Source organism: Erithacus rubecula, assembly GCF_903797595.1.
Source record: "Erithacus rubecula genome assembly, chromosome: Z".
NCBI classification, from domain to species: domain Eukaryota; kingdom Metazoa; phylum Chordata; class Aves; order Passeriformes; family Muscicapidae; genus Erithacus; species Erithacus rubecula.
The window spans coordinates 6,958,659-6,985,427 of NC_136661.1; the positions used below are offsets into that span (position 1 = coordinate 6,958,659).

At 38.1% G+C, this 26,769-nt stretch overlaps 1 protein-coding gene across 4 annotated transcripts; it reads left to right on the forward strand.

Annotated features, from left to right (window-relative positions):
• The first annotated feature begins 404 nt into the window (after positions 1 to 404).
• PUM3 (pumilio RNA binding family member 3) lies at positions 405 to 24,987 on the forward strand. 4 transcript variants are annotated; one of them, XM_079330674.1, is made up of 18 exons: positions 405 to 512; positions 686 to 792; positions 2,388 to 2,570; positions 4,106 to 4,241; positions 4,980 to 5,055; positions 5,741 to 5,834; positions 6,038 to 6,104; positions 6,641 to 6,815; positions 8,386 to 8,489; positions 9,004 to 9,082; positions 10,759 to 10,857; positions 11,922 to 11,975; positions 13,493 to 13,573; positions 15,317 to 15,459; positions 16,139 to 16,361; positions 17,174 to 17,261; positions 19,125 to 19,215; positions 24,735 to 24,987. In XM_079330674.1, exons 2-18 carry the CDS (start codon positions 696 to 698, stop codon positions 24,862 to 24,864), a joined length of 1,920 nt encoding a protein of 639 aa, XP_079186800.1. In that variant the 5' UTR covers positions 405 to 512; positions 686 to 695; the 3' UTR covers positions 24,865 to 24,987. The 4 variants fall into 4 exon arrangements, with proteins under 4 accessions (XP_079186800.1, XP_079186799.1, XP_079186798.1 ...); XM_079330673.1 differs by having other exon boundaries at positions 415 to 502; positions 659 to 792; XM_079330672.1 differs by having other exon boundaries at positions 439 to 562.
• The last annotated feature ends 1,782 nt before the right edge of the window (positions 24,988 to 26,769 follow it).

Genomic DNA, 26,769 nt, shown 5'->3' on the forward strand with positions numbered 1-26,769 from the left:
CTAAGAGATGGTCCAGTCTCGCAGTCACCTCTCTTGCTCTCTGTTGAACCTGCTCCAGGAGCTCCACGTCTCTCTTCTTCTGAGGAGTCCAGAACTGGACGCAGCACTCCAGGTGAGGCCTTATCAGGGTAAGCCCCTGGAATGGAAAGGATTATCTCCTTCTATCTCCTGGGAATAATGCCCCTCAGAACACCACTGCCCACAACGGCATACTGCGGGCTCACGGAGGCGCGTTTCCGCCAGGTCTCTCTCCGCAGAGCCCGGGGGCATTCCCGGCCTGTCCCAGCCCCACAGCAGGGCGCCCCGCGAAGGGCCGCCCCGGCGCACTGTACGGCACGGCCGCGCGGCATTGTCGTGCGGCAGCAGCGCGGCGGCCAATGGGGAGTGGCGTCCGGCGCACGCGGCCGTCAGGCGCGGTCGGGCCGCACGTGTGCGCGGGAGCGGCGGCGGGCCGGGCTGCGCGTGTGGGCAGCGGCGACCGCGGCGAGCCCCGCCGAGCCCCGCCGAGCCCCGCCGAGCCTCCCTGCCCCTCCCTGAGCCTCCCTGCCCTGCGCGGCCTCTGGTACCCACCGCCCGCTGGGAGGGTGTGACTTCGCCATGGGTGTTAGCCGGGAGGCGCAGGCTGTCTTCTCCTCGCAGGGGAACCGCGGCGGTCCAGTAATGCTGTCTCTTGCTCTGTTTGCAGTGTTGCTGCGATGGAGAACAAAGGTAAAAAGAAGTTCGTGGGGAAGAATGGGAAAGGACCTCGTGGAAAAGCGCCGCACGGGAAGAGAAAATTTAAAAAGGATAATGGTAAGAAGGCGAAGGGTTCTCAATAGGAGTCCTGACTGAATGGTTATGGTTGTCTGGTGTCACGCTTGGAGTTGTTTTTTTTTTGTCTCCCTTCGTAAATTCATGTTTTTAAACGACTAGTTTGGCAGATGAGGCAACAGGAAGTGGGTGTTGTCTGCCTGGACTTCGATAAAAATTTGACAGTATTTTCCCTCCTTTGAGATCCTCCCAGAGGTGCTGATGATTTAAGGGCTGCAAGAGCAGTTGGTGAGGTAGATTGAAAATTGCCTGGACGGCTGGGTCCAGACTGGTATGTACCCTGGAGACCATTGATTAGCAGTGGACCCCAAGAGTCAGCACAAGGTCGATTTTGGTTCAACAGTTTCATGGAGAACCTGGATGAACATAAGCCAGCAGGGTGCCCTGGTGGCTAGCTGGATCTTGGGGTGCATTAGGAGGAGTGCTGTCAGCAGATTGAGGGCTTGCCCTCTCCTCAGCCCTGGTGAGGCTTTACCTGAAGTGCTGTGTCCCAACTCTGGCTCTTCAGTGTAATAGAGATATGGACATTCTGGAGAGAGCTCAGTGAATGGCTGCAAAGATGATGAGGGACCTTCTTGTAGGAAAGGCTGAGACATCTGGGTCCATTCAGCCTGTCCCAGAGAGAAGACAGGGCTGAGGGGGATCTGCTCAATGTGTATAGGTGTCTGAAGGGAGGGTTCAAAGAGAGCCAGACTTCTTCAGCAGTAGTGCCCAGTGACAGGACCAGAGAACAGTGAGCACAAACTAAAACATAGGAGATTCCTTCTCATTACCAGGAAAACATATTTACTCTGGGTCTGACTGTGCACAGGCACAGGTTGCCCAGGGACATGGTGGAGTTTACTGCATTAGAGATGGTCAAAAGCTACCCAGACATGGTCATGGACAACCAGTGTTGGGTGGCCCTGTGTGAGCAGGAGGGTTGAACCAGGTGACCGAGAGGTGCCTTCCAACCCCAGCCATTCTGTAACTGTGTCTTGTATTCAAAACTGTGCTGACTGTATGAGCCACTAACTTGCTGAAATGCTTTAAATAGATTGCATTGCAAGCCCTTAATCTCTGTCTGATTCACCTAAAATATTCTGAGTTAAAAACTTGAAGTTGATAATCTTTTGATTCTAGACTTGGCATTCCTACATTAAGACAAGATTATCTGAGAGGTGAAGTTAGGTGGGAGCCTGCTGTGGGTTAGATTGAGAATATGGCTTTCACTGCTGTCTTAGAACAGATGATGTTGAAACAGCTCTGATCATGAACTATGAAAAGTTTAGGGATTTGGGGATTGATAACTTTCATGTCAGGGATAGGGAAATTCATAATATAGAGTAATCCTTTCTATGCCTGAGCTATTAACAGTGCTGCCCAGAGAATAATGCCTGGGCAAAATTTCCTGTAGAAAACATACATACCCAGGGACTGCAGTGAAAACAACAGCTTTGAGAAGCACATAAGAATTTTTGATAAATATGGGACTGTTATTACAAAGTAGTTTAATTCTTGTTGCAGTATTTTTTTTTAGTTTTGTAGCAGCAATAACTGTATGATGGCATTTTGATTTCTGTTGTTTTGATTAATAGATTCAGGTACACCAAAGAAGGTCTTCAACAAAGGAGATGATGAAGGAAAGCCTAAATCCATTTCCAAGAAATTTGTTAAAGGACAGTTAAGACCTGGAAAAGCTACTGTCAAACAATTCAAGAATAAACAGCAACCAGAAAAGTTTGCAAAGAAGAGAAAACTACAGGGTAGTGAAGAGGGAGGTGAGCAGATTTTTAAGCCTGGATATCAAGGGAAGCCGCGTTTTGGGAAACACATTGTACATCTAGAGCTTCCTCTTTCTGTCAGCCTTTCCAAACTGGCTGAATAACTCTAGGTTTACTTCCTTTTTAATCTTTGCTGTGGGAAAAATTACTCCACTTGACTAAGCTTAAAGCTGAAGTCACGAAAATCAACAGTTCAGAATTTTCTTGGAAGTGAAAAGTAAAGACACAATAGCAAATTTAAAAATCATCATACCATCTTAAAGCTCTGTTTATTTTAATGGCAAAGTTAAGTGATTAGCTAGAAATTGGCAATTGTTACACAGTTTGCAAACTGTGTTTGCATACTGAGCTTTTCATAGCATGTTTTGGACTGTTCTAAAAGTACTTGCTATAAGCTTTGGAATAGAAATTAATACAACGAAGTTGTTTATCTTTTACATTATTCCCTCTCTGTGGTCCAGATTATCTGATCACATCCTTTAAGAGGGAAAAAAAAAAGCGTAATGGGTGTTAACATTGCATTTGCATGTTTTATGGCAGGTTTTTTTTTGGTGGTTATGCAGTAAGCTTAAATAGTTGTCTGGTTTTATCACATTTAAATTAATTTCTTTTTCAAATTAATACATTCTGCTTGAGATCTTCATCTTTTCCTGTCCTCTCTTCTAAAGTAAATCTGTAATGGGGCAGTTAACTAGTCTTGCAAAATGAGAAGTGGAATCTTAAATTGAGGGGTTCTGAAGATCTGCAGAAATATGTCATTTGTTTGAAGGACAGTAGATTATGTCGAGTATTTTATTATTGCTGTTCTTGCATGTTTGCAGAATGGATTAACATAGAATATGCACTAGATGTCTGAAAATCTAATAACAGTAGAATGTTTTTATTAGGCTGCTTTAAAAAAATGAAACCCACAGCAAACCTTTAAATATTGTTAGTAAGAGTAAATGAAAGCCTCTGTATTGCACTGCTCTCAAAGCATTACAAATTTTTTCTTGTAATCACTTAGGAGAGTGATATAAAAATCAGTAATATTCTTTGTAAAAAGGAAAGCATGGGTTTTTGAATGGGTAAAACAGTTAAGTACATGCTGCTAAATACCAATGAGCAGTGCTTTAAGCTCTAAAAATTTAAGACTGTGTCTTTAATGCATGATTTGTGGCCCTTTTATAACATTATTTTGCCCAAATGTGTGGTCAGTGTGCAGTGTATCCTAAAATGTCATGCTTAAGGAATTTGATTGAGTAAAAAGATTAGGAATGTGAGATGGGTTTAGTATTTTTTCTTTTTTGAGTTTTCAGATATGTATCTTTGAGTTAGGGTTCTCCTTTTGAGAGAGGGAAAAGATTTGCATGAATTAAGAGAGAACTAAAACAGAAGAATTACTGGTGCAGCCATAATTGCTGAGTACATCTTCAGTCAATTTTCAAGCTATTAAGAGAGTTGTGATGCATACTGTCACAGTTTAGGCTGGTGAAGAATTCTGTTGATGCTTTTCTATTGACTGTAGAAAATATATTTGTTTTTGTCCTAAGGGTCAGATTCTAAGAAGCCAAAATGGGATGACTTCAAAAAGAAAAGGAAAGAGTTAAAGCAAACTAGACAAATTAATGATAAAAGTAATTATGACATAATTGTAAAATCAAAACAAATATGGGAAAGCATGAGAAGGTAATGACTTTTTTTCTTCTGCTCTGTTGACTTTTAGCTGTAAATAGATAGAATAACCTCTTTATTGTCTTGTAATTATGTAAAATTTTGAATCTCTTTGGGTGAACGGTAACATTGCATGCAATTTTCTAGGTAGTTCAGAGTATGGTAACCCACAGTCCTAGGAATATTTGGATTGAACTTGTTTTTTAGGCTAAAATTTATAAATTTGTGAGTAATTGCTTAAGAAAATGTCTTCTTCTTTTTTTTTTTTTTTTTTTTTTTTCTTTTCTTTTCAACCCTGAAATACAAAACATGATTCACCATGATTCTGCAGTGGGATTACTGCATGAGTTTTTGTGAAGGGTCGTTGTTTCTCTGAGGGTGTAATTCTAGAGCTGGTGCCCCATGTCAGCAAGAAAAGTTAATTTTACTTGTTCTAAGTGTTTGTGTTTCGCATGCTTAGAAATCTTTGGACCTGTAAGCCACTCTGACTGCAAATTTGAGTTTATTTTGAAAAATATTTTTACTCAAAAGAAGAATAAAGTTAAAGTGTGGAATTTTGGTTTGATTTCTGCAAACTAAAACAGCTTAATCACATCTCTGTACAGGGTTAATGAATGTAAATTTGGATTGGCAGAAGCCAGCCTGGTTTTATTTGTACTGTCTTGCTTCTTAATTTATAGATATAAGTGAATCATACTACAAAAAAGCTGCTTCTTCAATTAGAATTGTTTTACTAGGTTTTTTTGCTTGTAGGAAGAAATGTGATAAGGAAAAACGAGAAAAGCTGATGAATGAACTACAGAAGCTTCTTCGCGGGAAAATTAAAAATGTAAGAAAAAGTTAATGCCATAGTGCATAAATTCACAAAATCTTATTTAAAGAACTCTTGGGAGTAAAAAGAATAAAAACAGGGCTGAAAGACTGCATTTGGCACCTTTATTTCAGGACAGTAGTCCTGGGATGCTTTGTCAGTTGTCAATTGTGAAAGGCTGCCAAGTAGCTTTAGTCCCCTGAAATTCGATGTTAGCTGGGGTTCAGGAACTCAGAGGTTTAATAAGTTACAGTGTTGCTTTGCAATTTTCTAGGCAAGTTAGTATCCTCTTGCTTAATTATACTAAACAGTCTGCTTTATACTTGAAATGTATAAATTTGCAGTGAAGAACATGTTGAGCTTTTTGTATTCCATGCTGAAGTGGAACTGTTCCATCATACTTACTCTGAAATTATAAAGAAAAGGAACAAAATGGAGATACCATTTAATGGTTTTATTTCATTATGAAAAACCTTGATGCTTAATTGTCAGCAGCTGTTGTCTGTATTTTCTTTGATAGAGTACTTGTGAAGGGGTAAATGTCCATAAGTCTTGGTTTGTTATAAGCAGGTAACTTCTTTTCTAATTTTATAATTGGCATTAAGTGTAGCATGAAACTATACCAGAGAGCACATGCATAAAGATTATTATGGTGCATACTGCCTTTTGAATGGCCTAGAGTAATGAAATATCTCTGTTTTAGTTGGCATTTGCACACGATTCAACCCGAGTGATCCAGTGCTTTATTCGGTATGGTAATGAGAAGCAAAGGCAAGAGACATTTGAAGAATTGAAAGGTATTTTAATTTTACTTACATGCTTCTGTATTGTGGTTGGGATGCATTTAAAAAATGATGTTGTTTTGAATATTTTTGCTTTTTTTTTTAACTGGTATATCATTTCTAGTGAACTCTTCGTACTTATTTAAATAATGACATATCGTTTCATGGAGTTAATGTAGTGAGAAATAAACCAGCTGAATGCTTCTCCCTTCTTCTAGATAGCCTAGTAGAGCTGAGCAAGTCAAAATATTCCAGAAATATTGTGAAGAAGTTTCTCATGTATGGGTGAGTATCAAGTGAATTTGCTTATCACTGTTGTGTTGTTTCATTTCCAGTGTGAATTCTGCTTCTTAATCTATTGATCATGAATAAAAAATATGTCTCTGGAAACATCTTTATTGAGTAAAGGCAGGGAAGTGCTAACAGTATTTTTCCTTTTGCAGGAAGTAATGCTAATGCTGTACCATGTCAAGGACAGCATGACAGAAAATTGGTTAGATGTATGCTCAGAGTTAATCTTTGCTGTATATAAAACTCTGGCTTTTTAAAATTTTCTGTGCTAAGCGTTTCAGGATGGCATTCGTTATTCTCTAGAATTTATTCACTATTTACTTTCCCTTGAAACGCCTTACAATTTTTCCACATTCTTGGCTTTTGTTACATATTTTCAAAAGTGCCATAAGGCTGATACAGATTCATAAATATCAACGTTTCCATGATAAAACTTACTACCTAAATGTGTTTCTAAAAATAAAACTATCAAAGATAAGGTTATCTCTAGAGGTTTTAACCCTTGCTGTTTGTATTTCCCTGTAAAACAGGACAAAAGCACAAATTGCAGAAATAATAAAAAGTTTTAAAGGCCATGTGAAAAAAATGCTCCGTCATGCCGAAGCATCTGCTGTAGTGGAATATGCATATAATGACAAAGCCATTCTGGAGCAGAGGAATATGCTGACAGAGGAGCTATATGGGAACACTTTCCAGGTTTACAAGGTGGTATTTCAATACTTTGTAGTTTTAGATAGTCTAGCCTGTAAGATATTGTGTTAGTAATGCCTTACCTCTCTTACCTATGATTTCTTCTGATTACATTTCCTTCTGTCAGCTGTACAAAGGTAGTCCAGTTTAGCATGTTTAAATGTAATGCACATTTCTCGTCTAGATGGAATTGTGGGTTTTTTTAGTTTGAACTATATAAAATATGCCATGTTCGTGTATAAGATTGCTCTCTGCTCATCAAAGAGATTGTTCTTATATAGTTTCAGTTCTCATAGTGTCTAGGCTGAAATCATCCTTGCTGAGGTGAGACTTAGGTGTAATTCTTCACTAATACTGTAGATGACTTCTGTCAGAGCTGCCTTATATCTCAGAAGAGCTGAGTGTGGGCAGAATGGGCTGGTATCCACATACAGTGTTCCATTTAGGCTTAGTTTTTCTCTTTGTTTTCTTTTCCCATGGGAACTGTAGGACTTGAGTTCGAATTCCACTGAAACCTAGGTCTGTGGTAGATCCTCAGCAGGCATTTGGAACCTTCTTAAAAACTACAACCTCCATTCTTTTAAATTCTGCTTTTTATTTTTGCTGACTAGGGAAGTTGGTATCCATTAGGAATTTTGCTACCAAGTACAGAACTGTTTTACCCAATTGCTAACTTCACTCCAATGACATTTTCACCTTGTCACTTATACCCAAGATTTCTGTTAAAATCATCTTAAGAAATTAACACCTCATTTCTGAACCTGTATTTTCTTAATAGGTTTTGATAAGTTCTAGTTAGGCATTTCGCAACACTTTGTAGAGAGGCATGTTTGTTGTGATTATGGGCTGTAATTTGTACTGAGTCAAACAGCCCATGAAATCAAGTGCAGTGTTAGCTTCCATCGTTCTGCTGTTTTTGGCATAACTTCTATAAGTAGCTATGCATTGTGGTGCAAAACCAAGATTCAGCACAAATGTAGGTTTATAAAAAATTGCAGTGTAGTCTTTAAAAATAGCAGGGGTGCTTTAAAAATGCTTCTAATTGTCTATCCAATCAGGCTTCTCTTCTAACAGCAGATTATTTTAAAAGTGTTGCCACTGTAATTCTTTTGCTATTATACCAGAAGGTATTTCTGTGCGTAAGGTATATGGTATATATTCCTTCTCTCTGCTGTTCCCTGAAATGGAATTTCCTGGGCCTTTGTTGGCATCTCAGTTTATTAACTTGTTGTGTTGCCCTTTGATGTATGCATAAAGCAGGATTTATGCTTAGCTCAGGAGCACCTTAACACAATGCCAGTTTTGTGTATTTTGCTGATATAACTGGCAAAAAGCAGCTCAGACTATAAAAGTGGGTTTTGTTTGCTAATGAGGAATATTTAATTTGTAGAAACTTAAGTTTACAGCTTATGACATACTCAGAAAAGATAGCTTTTTATTTTTAAAATTGCTAGAATTATTAGTTTTGCGGAAAATTAATTTTGTTTTTGATATTTGTGACATTTTATTGAAAAAGGTCTAAGCATTGTAAATTCCTATGGACTTTGATATTTATTGGTATGATTAAACCTCTCATTCATTTCAGACACCAGCTGTCCCAACACTGGATAAAGTGCTAGAAGCTCAGCCTGAAAAGAGAGAGGCCATCTTGGATGAAATGAAGCAGATTCTTACACCAATGGCACAAAAGTAAGGATGAAAATTGGCTGAAGGTGTGACAGTCAAATACAAACCAGTTTGTTTCTGACATACAAACAATGACACTGGTAAATTTCTAAGTTCAGATGACAGTGATACTGATACTCTTTTAAGCTGTAATGTTGTGCTGAATAGTCTGTGGTTTTGTCCCAGGTGTCATAATGAGTATCTAACCTTAACTTTGAGCTTCACTTTTTGTGAATTAAAGTGTTCTCTCTCCCAGTTAGACAATTGGTAGAAATGTTGCATTGTCGTGTATTTCCATAATGCATTATTTGATATGCTTCTCCAGTGGTCTTTATGAGAAAATAGGTTCTGTTATTTGTAAGCTTTGGTAGAATCTTCCATGTATTGTAAATGTTAGACATCTGAATCTGTAATGACTGTGTGTTTTTTGCTCACCACACTGTCTAACTTTTTAAAATACAAATGAGGTATTCCTAGCATCATTGAAAATTATAATTTGTGATGAACTTGTTGCTTATTTTCATCTATCCAAATACAGAGAGACGGTGATCAAACACTCACTGGTACATAAAGTATTTTTGGACTTTTTCACTTATGCTCTTCCGAAACAAAGATCTGTAAGTATCTGTATTTTGTTTTTTGTCTTTGTATTTTGTATTTTGTTTTCTTTTGCCTTTCCATGGAATGTTTTTTATCTTCTTAACTAGACAAAAATACACATCTTTCATTGATAGAGTTCTACACATCTGGTGATTCTAGATAGATGATTGGAGAGTAGTTTTGTATGGAGATTTATAGTCACAGTGAACTTTCACGGTAGTGTTTGTGATACTTGAATTAAAAAAAATATGAGATTACTCTGATGTTTCCTCTCTTCCTGCTAAATGATCCTTCTTAGTAGCTGGGGAATAATTAAAGTGAGGAGCATTACTTGCACTAGTTTAGCTTTCCAATGTGTAGTTTCTCAGCAGCTTGCAGTGACTGTCCAAAAATCTCCTGACCAAAATGCAGAGAGATCGGCCCTTCTGTCAGCAGCCAAAACTTTGTCTGCTGTATCTGTATTAAATTGCAAATTTAATATTACATCAGACATTCTTGTATTTAGGCCTAAATCCATCTGTGTGATGTGACATGGTTAAGCTGGTATCATGTTTGACTTGTCTTCAGGATGTGTGGCTCAGCATCACCTTGGTTCTGCAGCTCAGAACTGTCTCACTTCAAGTCAGGCAGAGCTTTCTACACTTGCTGTCTCTTGCTTCTTTCTGCCAGACCAGACTCCTGAATACTTCTTTGTTACTTTTAACAGACCCAAAGCTAAGGGTAGGGAGTGAATTATTTTTGGCCTATTCTGAGTCCAAATCTTCAGAGCCCAGAACATTTCTGTGCATGGTTTCATGTAATACTATGTCTGAGAATGCTTTTGGATTGGCAGGCTTGCATGAATCAGAGGAATAAGGGTGTATGTCCTTGCTTGGCTTTCTGTACAAATGTGCTGGTATATGGACATGCTCTTTGGGATTTGGAAACCCCTTCTGTGGATCTATTCCTGCTTGTGCTTACAGCTAGTGACACCAGATGTGTTGTGATTGAGCAGTTTGAAATAATTGGTAAAATGCTTGGAGCCTTTGGCTAGAGAGCAAGAAGAGCTAAGAATAGAATGAGGCATAGGTGGGAGCTGTGCTTCCCGGAGATCTGGAATAATTGGATAGTAACAGAAGTAGTATCTAGTAACCCAAGAGGGTGTCATTTGATTTGGTTTGAATTTTTCCTTTGGCTGATGGTATTGCCAGATAGCTTCAGAAATCCTTTTCCCTTGGATATGAATATCAGATATTGTAACATATGATTTATAATGTAACCTGGTGCTTAAATGATGTTTTAGTTCTTCTTCTTTTCTGGGTCGTACTCTGTATGTGTGAATACTCATCAGCTTCAAAGATTTCTTCCTAAATTAGTGGTTGTCTTTTTCTCTAGTTTCTGTCACAGTTATGAATACCCTTTCTTAAATTTTTTGTAATAGGACAGTTGACAAGCTTCAATACAGTTGTGATTTCATGGCAGATTATGATGAACAGTGTAGTTTTAAAGAGAGAAAGCTTGTGTCATTTAGAGTCTTTTGGACTCCTCTTGAGCCAGTTTTTCACAGGGCAGGGAAATGGGAGTGGTTCTGCAGAGCCAGTGATGCAGTATAATGTGAGCAGACAAAATAGGGCTTTTGTTGGTACACTCATCTGCCTTGAGCTCCTCAAGCCTTTTCTTTCATCTTTTTGCTTTATCGCCTTTTCCTCCCCAGGAAATGATAGAAGCTATCAGAGAGGCTGTCATCTACCTGGCACACACTCATGATGGAGCTCGAGTAGCAATGCACTGTTTGTGGCATGGCACTCCCAAGGTAATGTTTGGTTTCCGTCTTCTGAGTCTTTCCTGACTGCCCACGAGTCCTTCTGCTTGTACACATTTTCTTGGAATTAACAGATTGAGGGCAAGGTTAAAAACTGGTTGCTCTTTATCTCTTGGCAGACTTAAACAGTGGGTTTTTTTGTGAATCAAATGCTTTCATTAGAACTAGTGGAAGCATCTCCTTTTATTTTTAGCAGAGCTTTTGGCAGTGACACATGGAGTAATTTTTCCATTTATCCATTGGCATTTCATTTGTCCCATGTATTTCTTAATATAAGTAAAACTTACAGTAGGGAGAGGTCAGTAGAGAAATCATAATGTGAAATCATGTTTGGCTTTGGAATACCAAGACTTATAAAATATTATAGGAAATGTGTTTTATTTCCATCTGCTGATGCAGTATTAAAAAATATTTTGGTGTAATGTATGTCATCTTGTCTTGGAAGTACTGTAATGCCTCCTATTTTTTTCTGTATTAAAAACTATAAAAATTACATACTAAAACAGTCCACTTGTTAAAGAATACAGGAAAAAAATCAAGTTCCTAGTATCTAAGTGTAGTAATGTATCAAAAGAAAACTGAGCAGTGATTCCAAGAGCCAAAAAATACAGAGAGAAAACCAAATATTCTTGCTAGTAATAGGGGTTTAAACCAAGCTAGAGTTTCAGATCCTGTTCAATATGTTTCTTTCCAAATGAAGAGATGAAATGTATTCTTCTCTAATTAATGGACAAAATATGAGTGAATATATGTAGTGGTTTGGGGTTTTTTGTTTGCTGTGGTTTTTTTCCCAAATTTTCCTGACATCTCTCATTGGTGATCTGGACTTGTAAATATGCCACAGGATCTCTCTGAAATCAAGTCACAATTCAGGTTTAACTTCTCACACAGGTTTTAGGTGTAAACTAATAGAATATGTGTGAGTGTTTGGTAAATGCCTTTGCTTTAGAAAGCAAATTGAAGATTATATTTTTGGAAGGTGTAAATAGCAGTTTAGTTGCTCAGAATCACTGATATTCTGGGCTCATTTGAGTTTCTTTTTTCCTTTTGGATAGGACCGAAAAGTTATTGTGAAAACCATGAAGACATATGTTGAAAAAATAGCAACGGTGAGTGTTCATTAACCATTTATTTCATAGTCTCTGAAACTAGTGATTTGATAGAGGATAGCTTGAATGTTCTTTGAGAACTTAGCAGTGATGTATTAGATAATGTAAAACAATTTAAATGCATGGAGTATTTAGAGACATACCAGGAGGCTTCATTGTGGGCACTACATGTTGTAGTATGCTTCATTATGGCTGAGTTCATTATTCTTCCTCAGTTTTCTTTCTGCTTTTTATTTTGTGGATCCCAGCTTTGTATTGCATCATGTGCTCATTGGTAATTCTCCTTGACTGGGAGTAAAAAAGCGTGTATAAGGAAGAGGAAGAAAAATCAAGGTGTGTTGGAGATGTCATTGAAAAGGCTCTTTGAACATGCATATTTCTTAGAAGATGCTCAGTATTTTTTTCAAGTCAGGAACCTTTAAAATACATTGGCATACAATGGAATAAGTCTGTTTTACTTTTTAATGAATAACATGGTTTGGAGACTGCAGCACCTGCAGAATAACAGTTGAAACCAGATTTCATTGAGTTGGGCAAAAGTGCAGCTGTAAAGAAGAGCTTTTTAAATTTCCCTTCCTGGTTGCTGTGGGGTTTTTTATTTCCTAATAGTTATTGTGATCTCGATCAGTGGCCTTCAGACATTTTGATCACATCCTGGGCATGTATCCCCATTATATATATTTATGCATAAATTACATGTCTTTACTTTTATAATGGTGTACATTATAAAGCATACACAGAAACAGAAAATTTGAAAGGATGGGACAAAAATAACCAGAGACTATTTTTAATAATAACCTCTGGTTGTTTTTATTTTTTTATTAATGGTGCAAAAAATTGTTTCTTTCTGCATCACAATGGATTGTCTTGTGCAACCCACTTTGAGGGCTGCTGTTCTAGGTGATGTTTCTCTCCATAATTTTCCACCAGAATAAATGAGTTGCTTAATATTGCATGTTATTTGGAAATATGAGTCAGTGGATAAATAATGACTGACACAACACTGGAGCACAGAAGATCTGGCTTCACTTTGATGTAGAGCCTCACTGACATACAAGTGCATTTGATTGTGCCCTTTTGAGTTGAGACATACAGCAGTAGAGGCTATGTCTCATTACAGAGGTATGATCTCCAAAAACATTGTATGGGACTTAGTTTAATTTCAAGCAAATCTACAGTAAAAATAAAGTCTGTATGTAATGATGCTGTAGGGAAAATACTGATTTCAAGTGTTGACAATACAGTAGGATTAGGCTAATAGCTTGAATGTGATAAAACAGTATATCCACTTAAAATGGAAGATCTGCCTTTGTTTTAATAACATACTTCTATTAATGAGCCTTGCTTTTAGAGAGAAATCTAAATGTTGGACTTCTCTCATTCTATGACAGTAGTCAGAGTTTGCTTGTGCTTCATGTTCTGTTATGTTTGAGAACCCTCAGAAATCCTGATTCTCATTCAGTTAGTATACTAATAAAAAATGACTGTATGTGGTTTCTGATATTTTGTTTTTGCAGGGTGAATTTTCTCATCTGGTCTTGCTGGCAGCTTTTGATTGCATTGATGATACTAAACTTATGAAGCAGTTAATTATATCAGTAAGTAATTTAATTTCTCCTAAAATAGTGCATTCAGTAGTGTCAGTATGTTTGTCAGTGTATAGGAGAATGAATGTAGGAATCCATCTGCTTTTTTAGACCATTTAAATACTACCCACCTTTATTGTTTCATTATATTTATGTATCTTGATTAGTTTTTTCTTTGCCTAGCAGACCGTAGCACTTTCATACATTGCTTTAATTATTTAATTAATTTTTATGGTAGGTTCAATTCTTGCTGAAATTTTCCCTTTTAGTACACATTCATTTTGGATGATGGGTGACTGGAGTCTCTTTAAAAAGTCACTGTCTTTCATCATAGAAGTTTGAGCTGTAGTGGTATTTCTAGAGATTAAAATTAGTGAAAAACTTCAGAATGATGATGTTACCTTATTGATTTTACAAGCAAAACTGTTTGCATCCTCTCAGCAGAGAAATTAACATTGATGTACATGTAATCTGCTTGCAGTAGTACTCATGCTGTAGTTGTAAGGGCTGACTGGTTTAAGGGAAGTGGCAGGAAGATAAAGATGAGTGGTTCTGATGAGGCTTGTTTTGAAAAATAGAAACAATTCTTCCCTTGAGCAACTTTGTGTAGGGTGCACTTGGGGTTTTGTACCCTGTCATAAGGATTTGGCCCTTACACTGTCTCTAGTGGGTCTGGAGAGATGAAAGCATCTTCGTGTGGAGGTGGCTTCTGTTCATTAAGGACTTCAGCTGTGATTGCAGCTAGATTTTGTTCCCAGAGCCCAGTCAGGAATGTAACAACTTCTGGGAAAGATGTAAGGAAATTAGTTCTGATGTATCTGAGCTGTCTAGTATGAGATATTTGACCTGTTCCTGTACTGTGTAACAAGCACTCTGCTTCTGGAGAGTTTATTAGTTCGGATACTATGTCTTTAGCTGAGCTTTCAAGGTATCATTAAATTACAGAATCATCTGAGATCAGGTATTAATCCAGTATCAAAGGCAATGAAATGTTTACTGCTTGGTCATCCTACCACATTGATCTGGACAGAAAATGGAGAACAAGATATGGCATTCACACATACACAGTTGGCCCATCAGAGATTATGTGAGGTCAATAATGGGAGAGGATGACAGGAAAAGGAAAAAAAAATCTTGGGATCAAAACCAGCTGTTCAGATAGTGGATGAAAACAAGTAGCAGATGATGAGGTGGGGGCATCTTAAAATCAAACATTGAAGCATATTTTGTAGAGGAAACCAATCCTTAAAATTATTTCAGAAACAGACTTCAAAAATACCCTATAGACATTAGATTTCTGTCCATTAAAAAATTAACTTTTTGTTGGTTTGGAATTTTTTTTTTGTAGTATTGCAAAATTCATAATTTATATGAGTTGGCAGTATAGCTGAGAATTTGTGGGTAAAGGAGGGTTTTGAGCTTTTAAAATTCTTTTGAGGAAAGTCTTATCATCATCTCTTAGATCCACAGAGTCTTAATCCTGGACCGAAGTGTGTATGTGCTGCTTTGAACTTTCATAAGTTATTAAAACTGTACATTGAGTGCTTGGCATGTGTAAGGATTCAGGCAGATTTTAGCACAAAATCCCTCTCTTTCATGAGGACTCCAAAAAGATGGAGACTTTACCAACAAGAGATAGCATGTCAATGTCTCTAGAGTTTCTTCTGGTACTTCTTCTGATACAGTTCTAATACTGATAATGACCAAGAACATTTATTTCATTGATGTTTCATTGTGGTTTGTTTACTCACACAGGAAATAAAGGCTTCTTTGCCTGATATAATAAACAACAAATATGGAAAGAAGGTCTTGTTGTACTTGCTGAGTCCTAGAGATCCTGCACATTTTGTTCCAGAAATCATCACACTTCTGCAACAGGGAGATGGAAATGCCTATAGGTAACTCAGATGTGAAGGTTACATGTTTTTTCTTAAGAGTCCAGAAGAAGTTGTGCGACTTTTTGTCATGATTTAATTTCAACTTTTCTTTGTAATAAATCTAAGTAATATAAATATATAAAAATAATACGTTTGCCCCTTTTGAAAAGGGCAAATATTGTGATATATTTTTTGTGTGAGCTTAGGTATCAAATTTAATAGAGAAGAAAATCTGTAATATGCGTTGCTGGTGCTTTGGGTAGCATAAAAGTATATCTCAAAATCTTGCAATAAAAATGGAAATTGTTTATTTGATTTGAGTCAATTGACATTGATGCTTACCAGTTTTTGAAGAAGGAGCAATTCTAGATGAGTAGTAGGCTGTCTAAAAAATACATATCCATAGTCGAGATAACAAAATGAAAAGAAATAGTGAATAGTCACTAATAAGAAAAATTTTATGAGGTTTTGAGACAGTCAACTTTAAATGCTTTTTCACTCCATGTGTTCTTAAATTCCTAGGTCTGACATATGTTTAATTGTACATGAAACAGAGGAGTCAATAGTGCTTACATTCAAATGTATTTGAATCTAGCAGTAATTTAAATGTCTCAAACAGCACATACACTCTGAAATTTCTTGTTACTTGATGTGCACACAGTGCAAATCTTCTGCAGTAATGTGCTGTCTTTTTCATCAGTAAGAAGAACACTGAACTCCGTCGCCATGAACTTCTGGAAGCCATTTCCTCACCTCTTCTGGAATATTTGCAAGAACATACTCAGGAAGTAGTGATAGACAAAGCTACTTTTGTCTTGGTTGCTGATATTTTAAGAACAGCTGTTGGTGACATCCAGCCTGCACTAGATGCAATTGCTAAGTTAGCAGCAGAAGAGCTGGTTCCAGGGGGCCGTGATGGACAGGTAATGTACAGAAGACAAGGTGCTGATGTTGTAATGAGGTATACAGTAATCATAGCATGCTGAGATCTTGCAGATCTTCTGTATTACTAAAATGAATTCTGGTCTTGTTTCCCTTTATAGAAACATCAGTGTACTGCCCTGATAGCACTTGTACATTTGATGTGATCCTGTTTTCTGACTTGGGGATTTCATAGTTTGTTATTAGTGCATGAGGAGTGATGGTGGCTTGAGCCACCATCAGCATTTTGTATGAGTTGTAGGGCAAGGTGCTTCATGATCTTTAATCTTCAGAACTCCTTTAAACACTTAGTGGGAAGGTTGCTGATGAGTGTGTTACGCAGTCTCTCTTAATTTTATCACTGCAATCAAGCACTTAGAAAAGTTATATAAGTCATTTGACTATTTACACTGAGAGCGACGGGATCTCTTACCTTTCAGGTGTGCATATCTCCCTGCAAGGAAAGAGCTTAGATAAGAGTTGTTTGTCTTCACAGTATGACCTTCTCTTCAGAGAGTTCACCCCCCTATTTTGTTAAACTCAATTGGATGTGTGTCCATAGACTAGAAAGCAAAATAATGTTAAATAAGGCAAAAATGTTATAGGGTAGATGGTAAGAGTTAAAATGGTCAATTTGAATGAGTATCCAGAAGCTTTCTTGTTGATATTAGCATAGGTCATGACTCAGTGAATCAGTGTGATGGCAGAGTGAACAAATCAAGCAGAAATACTCATGGCCAGACATGTAATTGAATTTTGTACCAACATCACTAAATAATTGTGTTTTAATTTGGTTTGTCTATTCCCCTTAAAGCTTCACATTGCAGAGCATCCGGCAGGCCATCTAGTTTTGAAATGGTTAATAGAGCAAGATGAAAAAATGAAGGAGAGCGGAAAAGAAGGTATGTTGGAAATGCAGCTTTATTTGCTCAGATTGAATTCAGAGTAATTTGCTATCTGGCCTCAAATAAGATAGTTGCAGTTATTTCTTTGCGTATACTCGTATATGGAAAAATTAATGTTATTGTTTCTACCTTTTTGCTGTTGTGAGCTGCTGTACAAACAGAATGCCAAGGATATGTTTGCTTTTTTTTGCAATGCAAGCAGTGGTTGTGTTTTTTTTCTCAGGGCTTTAATGTGTATTTGGGGCGGAGCTCATTTCTGTGCTAAAAATATCTTGATAGCTTTGCTAAGTTACACAGTAGTTTAAGGATAATAATAGAAACAGTAAAGTCTTTCTTACAGGAACCCCTGTTTCATTAATGCTTGTAAGCCAGGCTGTAATCTTAATGTGTTTATTAATGCTGCTGTGTTAATGTTTTGTAACTGTTACTAAAATAATTTGTGCACAAAAATAGGACATCTTTGCTAGTTTATGTTCCATGAGGCAGATATTGGGCACAGATGTTGTCATCTTAATTTAGCTTTTAAACTTAAGTTATTACATAACTGTAAAATCTTCTGTATGTATCACTCTATTCTAATAGTGATTACTTTTTCTCATACAAAATGCTCAAGAAATAAAAGCGTGTGGTTGCCAAAATGTAATCTAAAGGAACTGCTCTGTGTGTAATAGGTTTTTCTATGTAGAATTACCAGATCTTGTTGAACTTTTTATTCATTTTACTCTTGCTACATTCAGGTATTTCTTTAAAAATGTTAGCTTTATTAAATGTTTCTGAAAGTAGGCTGTTTTTCCACTTCTCAAGCAGATCATTGAAAATGTGCAAAGTAAGAGTTTCAGAGATGTCTTTCAGAGACTTGCTTCTCTGAAATTATTATAGTCATCTGCATTTATTTCTGTAAAAATGGTACCATTTCCAGTTTAATCACATTCTGTTCATGTTGGTTCCCTACAAAAAGTACCATTCAGAATTGTTGCTCTGAGTTTATTAAATTGTCAGTAAACCCCAAGCAAATTGGTAACACATGGGGAACAAGTTGTATGAAATCTCACATGTCTTCAGGTGGAATTAGGATCTAAAGTGAGAGTGAAAAATGGCTTCAGTGTTTGGAAGCTGGTGCTTATTGGGGTTGGGTGGGGTTTTTTGCATTGTTTACTCGTAAGTTTGCTCAGCATGCAAAGTTGTAAGAACAGTTTCCATGCAGTTCAGTTCTTTAAATTCAGCTGGGGCCTTGAAGTCAGCCTAGGTTAGTGTGATGAATCTGAAGTCAACCTAGGCTTTCAAAGCCACAGAAGAAATAGAGCCCTGAAGCATCAGTACAACTGAAAAAGACAAAGTTTTTGCATCAATAAAGGATTAACTCTGAAATTTTAAGTAACTTCTGTTCAAATTCTTTTCCTCCAGTTGTAGAGTCAGATGCTTAAAAATGGAGCATTTTTATACAAATACATTTTATGTATTTTGTATATTGAGTAGAATGATCTGTTCAACCAGAATGACTTTGTGATTCTTGCCAAGTCTCTCTTTGGAGTGGATGCCTTCTGTAAGATATTAATAGCCTTTTGTGCCCTTTTTAGAAAACAAACAAGTTTGCATACTTCATAATAGCAAGCTGTCACACAGTGCTGCTTTTTAACAAGTTCCATGCAGTACATGGAAGTAGTCTAGCATCTATAAGGGTTTACATTGCATTAAACAGTCCATTATTTTTGAGGGAGCAGAACTTTGTGAATACTTGGGGGACTAAAACAAATTTGATTAAATCAAAACTACAGAGTACTTTCAACAGACTTCTTGTCAAAAAGATTTTTTTTTTTTCTCATTTTTTTTCTTCCCCTGCTTCTTTCCTACATTTTGCAGTTTGCTTTGGAAGAACACTGGTGGAACATGTTGGTATTGAGAATCTGAAGACCTGGGCAGAAGTAAATCGAGGTGCCATTATTCTTTGTTGGTAAGTAAGGCACGTAGCTACTTCTGATTAGATCATGTGGTTAATGTCTTGAGCAGCTGAGAACATCAATTGAAATTTCTACCAGCAGAATCACACTCGGAGTGTGCTGTCTTGAATGCAGCTGGCAAGTCTTGCATAAAACAGGCATTAGAAAAATGCAAACCAGAGTTTCCACAGGTTGTTCCTTAATTTCCATCTTTTACAGTACCAGTAAGCAGCTCAGTATGAGAAAATCTGGAGATAAAAAACAAAATTATTTTTAAAATTGAGCTTATCATGTCTTGTTTTACAAGCACAAAACTCTCAAAAGAGCATTCCACAAATACCTATGTTAAAATAATTAATTTTTGAATATCTGGGACTGGTGGTAGCACACAAAAATCTGGAAATGGTTTTGTGATGTTTGTTTTGGTAAATTACTGCTTTGCATTGGTGCCTTAATTGCAAAGCCTAAAAAGTTCTCATACTGAAGTAGAGAAGTGTTTGAAGAGACCATACATGAGAATAGATTGTGCAAAGGCCTATGATGAGCTAACTGATTCACAAATTTGAAGCAGTGAACCATTCAACTAGTGAGATCAAAAACACACCACAGGGATCAGATTAACGTTAGCATTTTGTTTAATCAAGAGTGAACTGCAGTGTTAATCATTGCTGTTTTCACTTTGTAGCTAGCTGTCAGTATCAGGTCATAGAAACCCAAGGTTTTATCCTGTAACCTGAAGTGTGTGGTCTGTGTTCTGGAACTTGTGTATCAGCCTCGCCCTTCTGGCACCTCATAAAGGCTTTCACTGAACCAAAGTCAGCCAAGCAATTCAAACTGGCAACATGATTTTGAACGTTAAGTCCCTTGATCTCTTTTTGCTGCTCCACTTTCCTCTCTCCTAAAGTAACAATGGATTCCTTGGTGTTTGCTTTCCATCTCTGGTGTATATCTAGAGTAGGGCTACTTTGATGTTTGTGCTCTTTTGCAAATCCAAAGCTAGTTTGTGAATCCAAAGCCATTTTCACATCTGTTAGCTAATCTGAGTTTAATTCTAACTTTTTTTAGTCATTATCATTCAGATCACTAGTCAGAAGAACTGATAGTAGAAGAGTAGCTGCAATACAGATACAAAACCAGTTCACACAGCGTCTTACTAGTCATATGTGTGTGGATGTTAAGATTGTTCAGCTGCCAAAATGATAATGCTCTTTCTTTGCCTCTTACAACAGGCCTTTAGAATTCAACAAATGCACCTAATGCCTTTAAGTTATCTGATCCTGTGCACAGATGTTCAGTGAAGTTTTGTTAGGCTTATTCACTGACACTATATTAATGCTGGGACGTTTTTCCTGTAAGTCCAGGCTGAACAGATTAATTTAACATGTGACATTGCTGGTCTATGTACTAAGCTGTTGGGATTGTCCAAATAAAGTTGTAAAGTAAATTAATAGATTTTTTCTACTATTTGGCACTTTAATAGCTGTGGTGATCACTGTTACAGAAGTCTTCTAATAGACATGGAAGACTTAGAGATAAAACAGGAAATTGGTAATAACCCATTAAAGAAACTAGCACAGGAGTATTTTGTGGGAAAGTCTGTGAGGAATTGCAGTCTTTCTCCTTCTTTGCTATTGCTCATATATTGCCAGGTGGAGCCTTGACAAGTGTCCTTTGTTACCAAGTGGGGGATCTTACCTTCCACTATTTTTACCCAGACTGTAACTTAACTTAAAAGGTATATTGTAGGACTGTTTGTTTGTCTGATGGAATTTTGTTGGTAGTGTTTCGTTTATTTCACTTCCTTTGTAGAATGAACTTCTTCTGATGACTCTTTAGGCATTATGTCCTTTTGTTTAGGCAGCTGAGAACACACAAACATAATGATCTCCTTTTGTTCCGTTTTATGTGACACTTGCTTACTTCACTAACACATGGCAATTATTCACATTTTTATTTAATGCATGCACTGAAGTCAAGAGATTACCTAAATTGTACAGCAGTGATTAATTTAGTCTGGTGTAAAGTAACAGTGGGGGGTGGGTGGTTAGCATAAAGTAATTGTTGAGTCTTGAGAAACCTTTTTGTTCAAAAAACCCAGATACTTTTTGTGGTTTGACACTAGTCAAATGGCAGGTGCCCGTGAAAGCTGCTCGCTCACCCTCCCTGGCCACAGCTGGACAGAGGAGAGGAAAAGAAAACTATCAATGGGTTCATGAGTTAAGGACCAGGAGAAAACACTCCAAGGGCAAAACAGGTTTTACTTAAAGGTAGAAAGTGAATTTATCACTAACAGAATCAGAGGAGGATAATGAGAAGTAAAATAAGCCCTTAAAAAAACCCACCTTTTTCTCCCCTAGCCTCTTCTTGCATCCCTCTGACAGCACAGGGCGTTAGGGTTTTGGTCAGTTCATCACCAAGATTTTCTTTTGCTCAGGCAGAGGAATCCTTCTCCTGTGAGGCCATGGGATCCCTGCCTTGAGACACAGTTCTCCATGAACTTCCCCAGCATGGGTCCAATCTCATGAGCAGCAGTCCTATCAAAACCACTGCAACATGAGTCCCTCCCACGGGCACCCTGTCCTCCCAAAATGCTGTGGTGTGGGTCACTCTTCCACAGGGTGCAGTTCTCCAAGGACAGGCTGCTCCAGCCTGGAAGCAGGGCCCTCTCTGCCCCAGATCTCCCACAGGATCACAGCCTCCTCCAGGCACCCACCTGCTCAGGCATGGGCACCTCTATGGGCTGTGGGTGGATCTCTGCATCCCCATGGATCCTCTTGGCTGCAGGGCACATTTGCTTCACCATGATCTCACCACAACCTGCAGAGGAATCTCAGCTCCAGTGCCTGGAGCAGCTCCTCCCCTCCTTCTGCACTGACCTTGGTGTCTCCACCTTGTTTCCCTCACATGTTCTCACCTCCTCTTCGCTGGCTAGGAAAAAATTGTGTGTCTACTTCGTTTTGAATTTCTTTTTAAATATGTCATCACAGAGGCATCACCCATATCTCTAGTTGGCCCAGCCTTGACCAGCAGTGTAGTGTGTCCATCCTCAGAGCCATCAGGGATTTGCTTTGCTGGATGTGGTTGAAACTTGCAGCAGTTTCTCACAGCAGCCACCTCTGTGACCACCACACCCCCCACCAAAAACCAGGCTGTATAAAACCAACACACATCATTTGTCATAAAGAATCTCAAATGCTCAGACAGAGGTAATTTTCAGACAATGCTAATTCCTTCTAAAGCCGTGATTGATTTTTGTTTTGTTGCTGGCTTTCAGAAGCCATCTGTCACATATGTGCTGATCTGAAGCTCAGAATTACTTAGTGAGTCTGTTTGAAGATTTTTGGCTATTTAATCCTTTCAACTTAATAGTCAGTTATAAGCAGTCACTGCATGTGCTTGGCTTCTCAGAACCTGGTATCCTATAGACCTTTCCCTACTTGCTTTTGATTTTTATAAAAATATCTTGGGCCTGGTTCTGAATTAGTTCTATCTTGAGGAGCCCAAAGGTAATGAGAGTACCCTCTGCATGTTCACATGTGTGTTAAGTGTTGCAAGTACATGAATGTCATAGATGCTTGCCTATATAAATTCCTATATATGACTTTTCTGTATATTTTTAAATTTTTAAATTATGTATAGCATCAGGGTAGAAAATGGTTTCACCAAATGTGGTTCTGACTTCCTTTATTTCTGTAATCTGTGGAAGTCATCTTTTCCATATACAAAATACATAGGTGCCAGCATTCTAGACTAATACCCCACCATGTCACTGTGTTGGTCTTCTGGCTGTGTTATCAAACATGCAGGTGTTCTGTATTAAGAATGTTGTTCTGATGTACCTGTGGTTATTATGAGTTTGAAATCAGCTTTACATATATAGCTGTCAGAAGCTGACATTCAATTTTAGAAATAAGTAAAATGCAGTCCAGAGTGGCTTGCTGCTTTGTGTGGTCCTTGTCTCTTGTGAGTGAAACATACATACCTCTCCATGTTAATAACCAATGTGTTCACATCCTTTTCCAGAATTCTGGACGTTTTGCTTTTATCAGGGTACATGACTCATAGAAGAGATGAGAAAATATCACCCTAAGCTGTGTTGAATTCAGTTTTAAAGAAGGCCTCTTGATTAAATGATACCATTACAGCTAAAAATGTAGTACAATTTACTGCTAAAGGTTGTTGTGAAGTCATAGTCATAGATATGAATCTGGGAATTAAGTAGCTGAAAGTTGTGATGTCAGGTGGACATCCAGCACTTTTCTGCCCGTAGTGTTGCCATCCAGCACAGGATTTGGTGCCCTAAAGGAGACATAATATACATCTCGTCTTAAGATACATTAATTCCTTTATGTCTTACTCAGTTCAGTTTGCCATGTCTAGTCATTGTTTAAAAAGTAGGTAAGAAACAAGCTTTTAGGTCAGTGCAAATTTGGGAGTCACTTGGAAGAATCCTAGGTATTGTAAGGACTTGTAGCATCATGCAGCCTGCTTCATGGGTGTTACAGTTTGTTTCCAGTCTTGGTTTAGTTGTATGTCAAACTTGTAGTTCTGATCTGGTTTGCACAAACTGGCTCTAGAACTCACTTTTTTAGGCAATGTTCACTCATCATTTTGAAATAGCTAATTAGGTGTGCCATTAACTCAACAGATCTTGTATTTCATCCAAGAACTTTTCATTATTAACTGAAGGAAGGGAAAAAGACAGTCACTACTAAGTTGATAGTATTTTACAGCTTATGATGAATTTCTTTGTTTCTGAGGAAATTAATTTTTCTGGGAAATATGATTTGTTTTCCATAAGTAGTATCCAAAAGGAGAACAGAACTGGTAAGGCTTCATCGTTCTTCACTAACTGAAAGTACAATACTGCTTGATGTATATTAGAGGTACTTCACTGCATCCAGTTTTATGACCCCCATTACAAGAAAGGCATCAACAACTGGAGTGAATTCCATGGAGGGTGACTGGCATAGTCATAGGCTGGGTCTCTTGGCCTGGAAGGAGAGGCTGTGGGGCCAAGTCTGTTTCAGCTGGGAGAAGGGGCAGCTTGTGGGCTCCTAACAGCATCCCTGGCACCAATGGGATGGATGGAGAGCTGGTCCCTCCACAGCAGTGTAAGAATAGACAGCAAGAGGCAGTGGCATGAGCTGAAACACAAGAAGCTTAGGCTGGAGATAAAGAGAAACCTTTTTCCCATGAGGATGGTGCAGCAGTGGAGCTGGGGCCTAGGGAGTTTTGGCTGTCCTCAGCCTGGCAGGTTTGAAGCCCAGACTAGGTGAAACCCTGAACAATGTTTTGACCCAGTATTTGAACATGCTTTGAGTAGGGGTAGCAGTTCCTTGCAGACTGATTTATTCTCTGTTGTCTGTTGTGTTCTGACTTGGTGTTTTGCATCTTTTTTGTAATATGAGGTGATAGCATCTGGCTTGAACTATTCTTCTTAAGTAGTTAATTTTTTCCCATCATTGACAGCTTTTTCTATAACTTGCATTCTGACCTTTGATATCCTTCATTTTTTTCCTGTGTCTTGCAGCCTTCTGCGAAGCAGTGATGAAAATGTGGTAAGCACAGTCAAAAAAGGACTGAAAAAGCTCATCCCAAAGCTGAAGCGGAATAGAAATGTAAAAGGAATAGAAGCATTACTGGAGAAATTGACTTCTTAATGTAAATGAACCTAAAATAATTATTTACATCAATGTAATCAACTGAGATTTGGTAAGATTTTGTACCATGGTTGTTTTAAGAGGCAGTGTATGCATTTGTATATTAAATAATTTCTAAAACAACTTGTCATTGTACTCATTCTATTGTACACAATAGAAGATTGTTCTCAGAGATTGAAATCTTAAGATTTAAGCACTAATGGAAACTTCTGAACACATAATCAAAGCATTCAATCTTCACTGGTAACGTGCATAAAATGCTTTAAGTGTTGTTAAAATTTGCATGTGTGGTGTCATGGTTGCCATAAAAACACAAGCATCTGTTGTGGACATACTATGTTTGGGCAACTGTATTTGTTTTAATCCCCTTCCCTCCTGGTTTCCTTAAAAAAAACAACAAACTAACTAACCAGGAAGTCTACTTAAGTCCCATTCTTACCCTATGATGAAGGCTATCGTCCCTAGGAAATAACAAGAATAAAATTAAAATAGTGTTTCTGACTTTTTTCAGAGAAGGTCCTGAAGGAATAGCTGACTGTTTCAATTACAGTTTGGTTTCACTCAGACCTTCTAACTACACACTTTTAAGCCCTAATAAGCCCAAGGGATTTGGGGCATTGGTGGAGGAGTTGGGGGTTTTTTGTGGTAATGGGGGAGAGGTGAATTCACTTCCACATGATAGCAAATCAGTATCCTGTTGGTTTGTCCTGTAACTTATTTTCATCTAGAAAAATTAAGTCAATGTCTTATTTTCTCCATTTAGAAGAAAATCCAAAACTTCTTTGTAAGGCATTTGTAGAACACCTACCTGCTGGTGCTCGAGGCCATGCTGATAGACTGATCCAAGCAGAGAACCTGATTGATTAAATCTCCAGCTGCAGAAGTCACTCTTTACTGTTACTTAGTTTGGCAAGATGTGGTTCCATTAGTAAGAGAGGTACTTAGGCATTGCTTCGCCTAAGACAACAGTTTCCTCAACATGATGTGCAGCACTGTCAGTGGTTGGTTGCCAGTGATTAAGTAAATGGTTTAAGTTCCCATGATTTACATACTTGAAATCAGTCTCCCAAATTACTGCATTTACTGACAGAGGTCATCATGATCCACCTCTAGTCCTGCACTCCACACTCCTGCACACATCACAGCCAGATTACCCATTGTTAGACTCAGACTTGAATGCATAGCCTGAAGTAAAATACTCTGGTTGTCTAGGGAGCACCTGTACAGCCCTGATGTTAAAGGAAACAATCAAAGCATCAGATTCATGTAAGCACACATTCTTACATGGCTATTTGCTATTCAGTTTATCAGCACCTTCTCTAGCTATGACTTAATTTCATTGCTCCCATATGTCTGTGCCAGGTTCTAAACATTAGATTATTGCCCTCAGTAACCTGAAAATAGAGAAGGGGATTTTATTGCCCTCCCTGTTTTGCTCTACTACTAATTGGAACAACAGAGTTGGTCAAGGAACTAGAATATCTCTCCAGTGGGGAAAGGCTGGGGAAACTGGGCCTGCTCAGCCTTGAAATCACTTGAGTAAAGACCTCATCAATGCCTGTAAGTATCCAAAGGGAGGGTACCAGGAGGATAGAGTCAGACTCTGCTTGGTCCTGAGAGGCAAAGGGTGGAAACTGATGCACAGAAGTTCCACCAGAACATGAGGAGGCGGTTGCTCAGAGTCTGGTCACAATCCTTTGCGAAGTGCTTTAGGATGACCTTGCCTGAGCAGGAAGGTTGGACCCAATGACCTGCTGTGGTCCCTTCCAAACCGGTTTATTCTGTGATTCTGTACTTCCCTAATTATTCAGCATAAATCTGCTGCATATTTTGTTCAGGTTGGCATCTTTGGTAGTAACTTAGACTTCTTAATAACAATCCACTACTGTTGAAATTCATTAACTG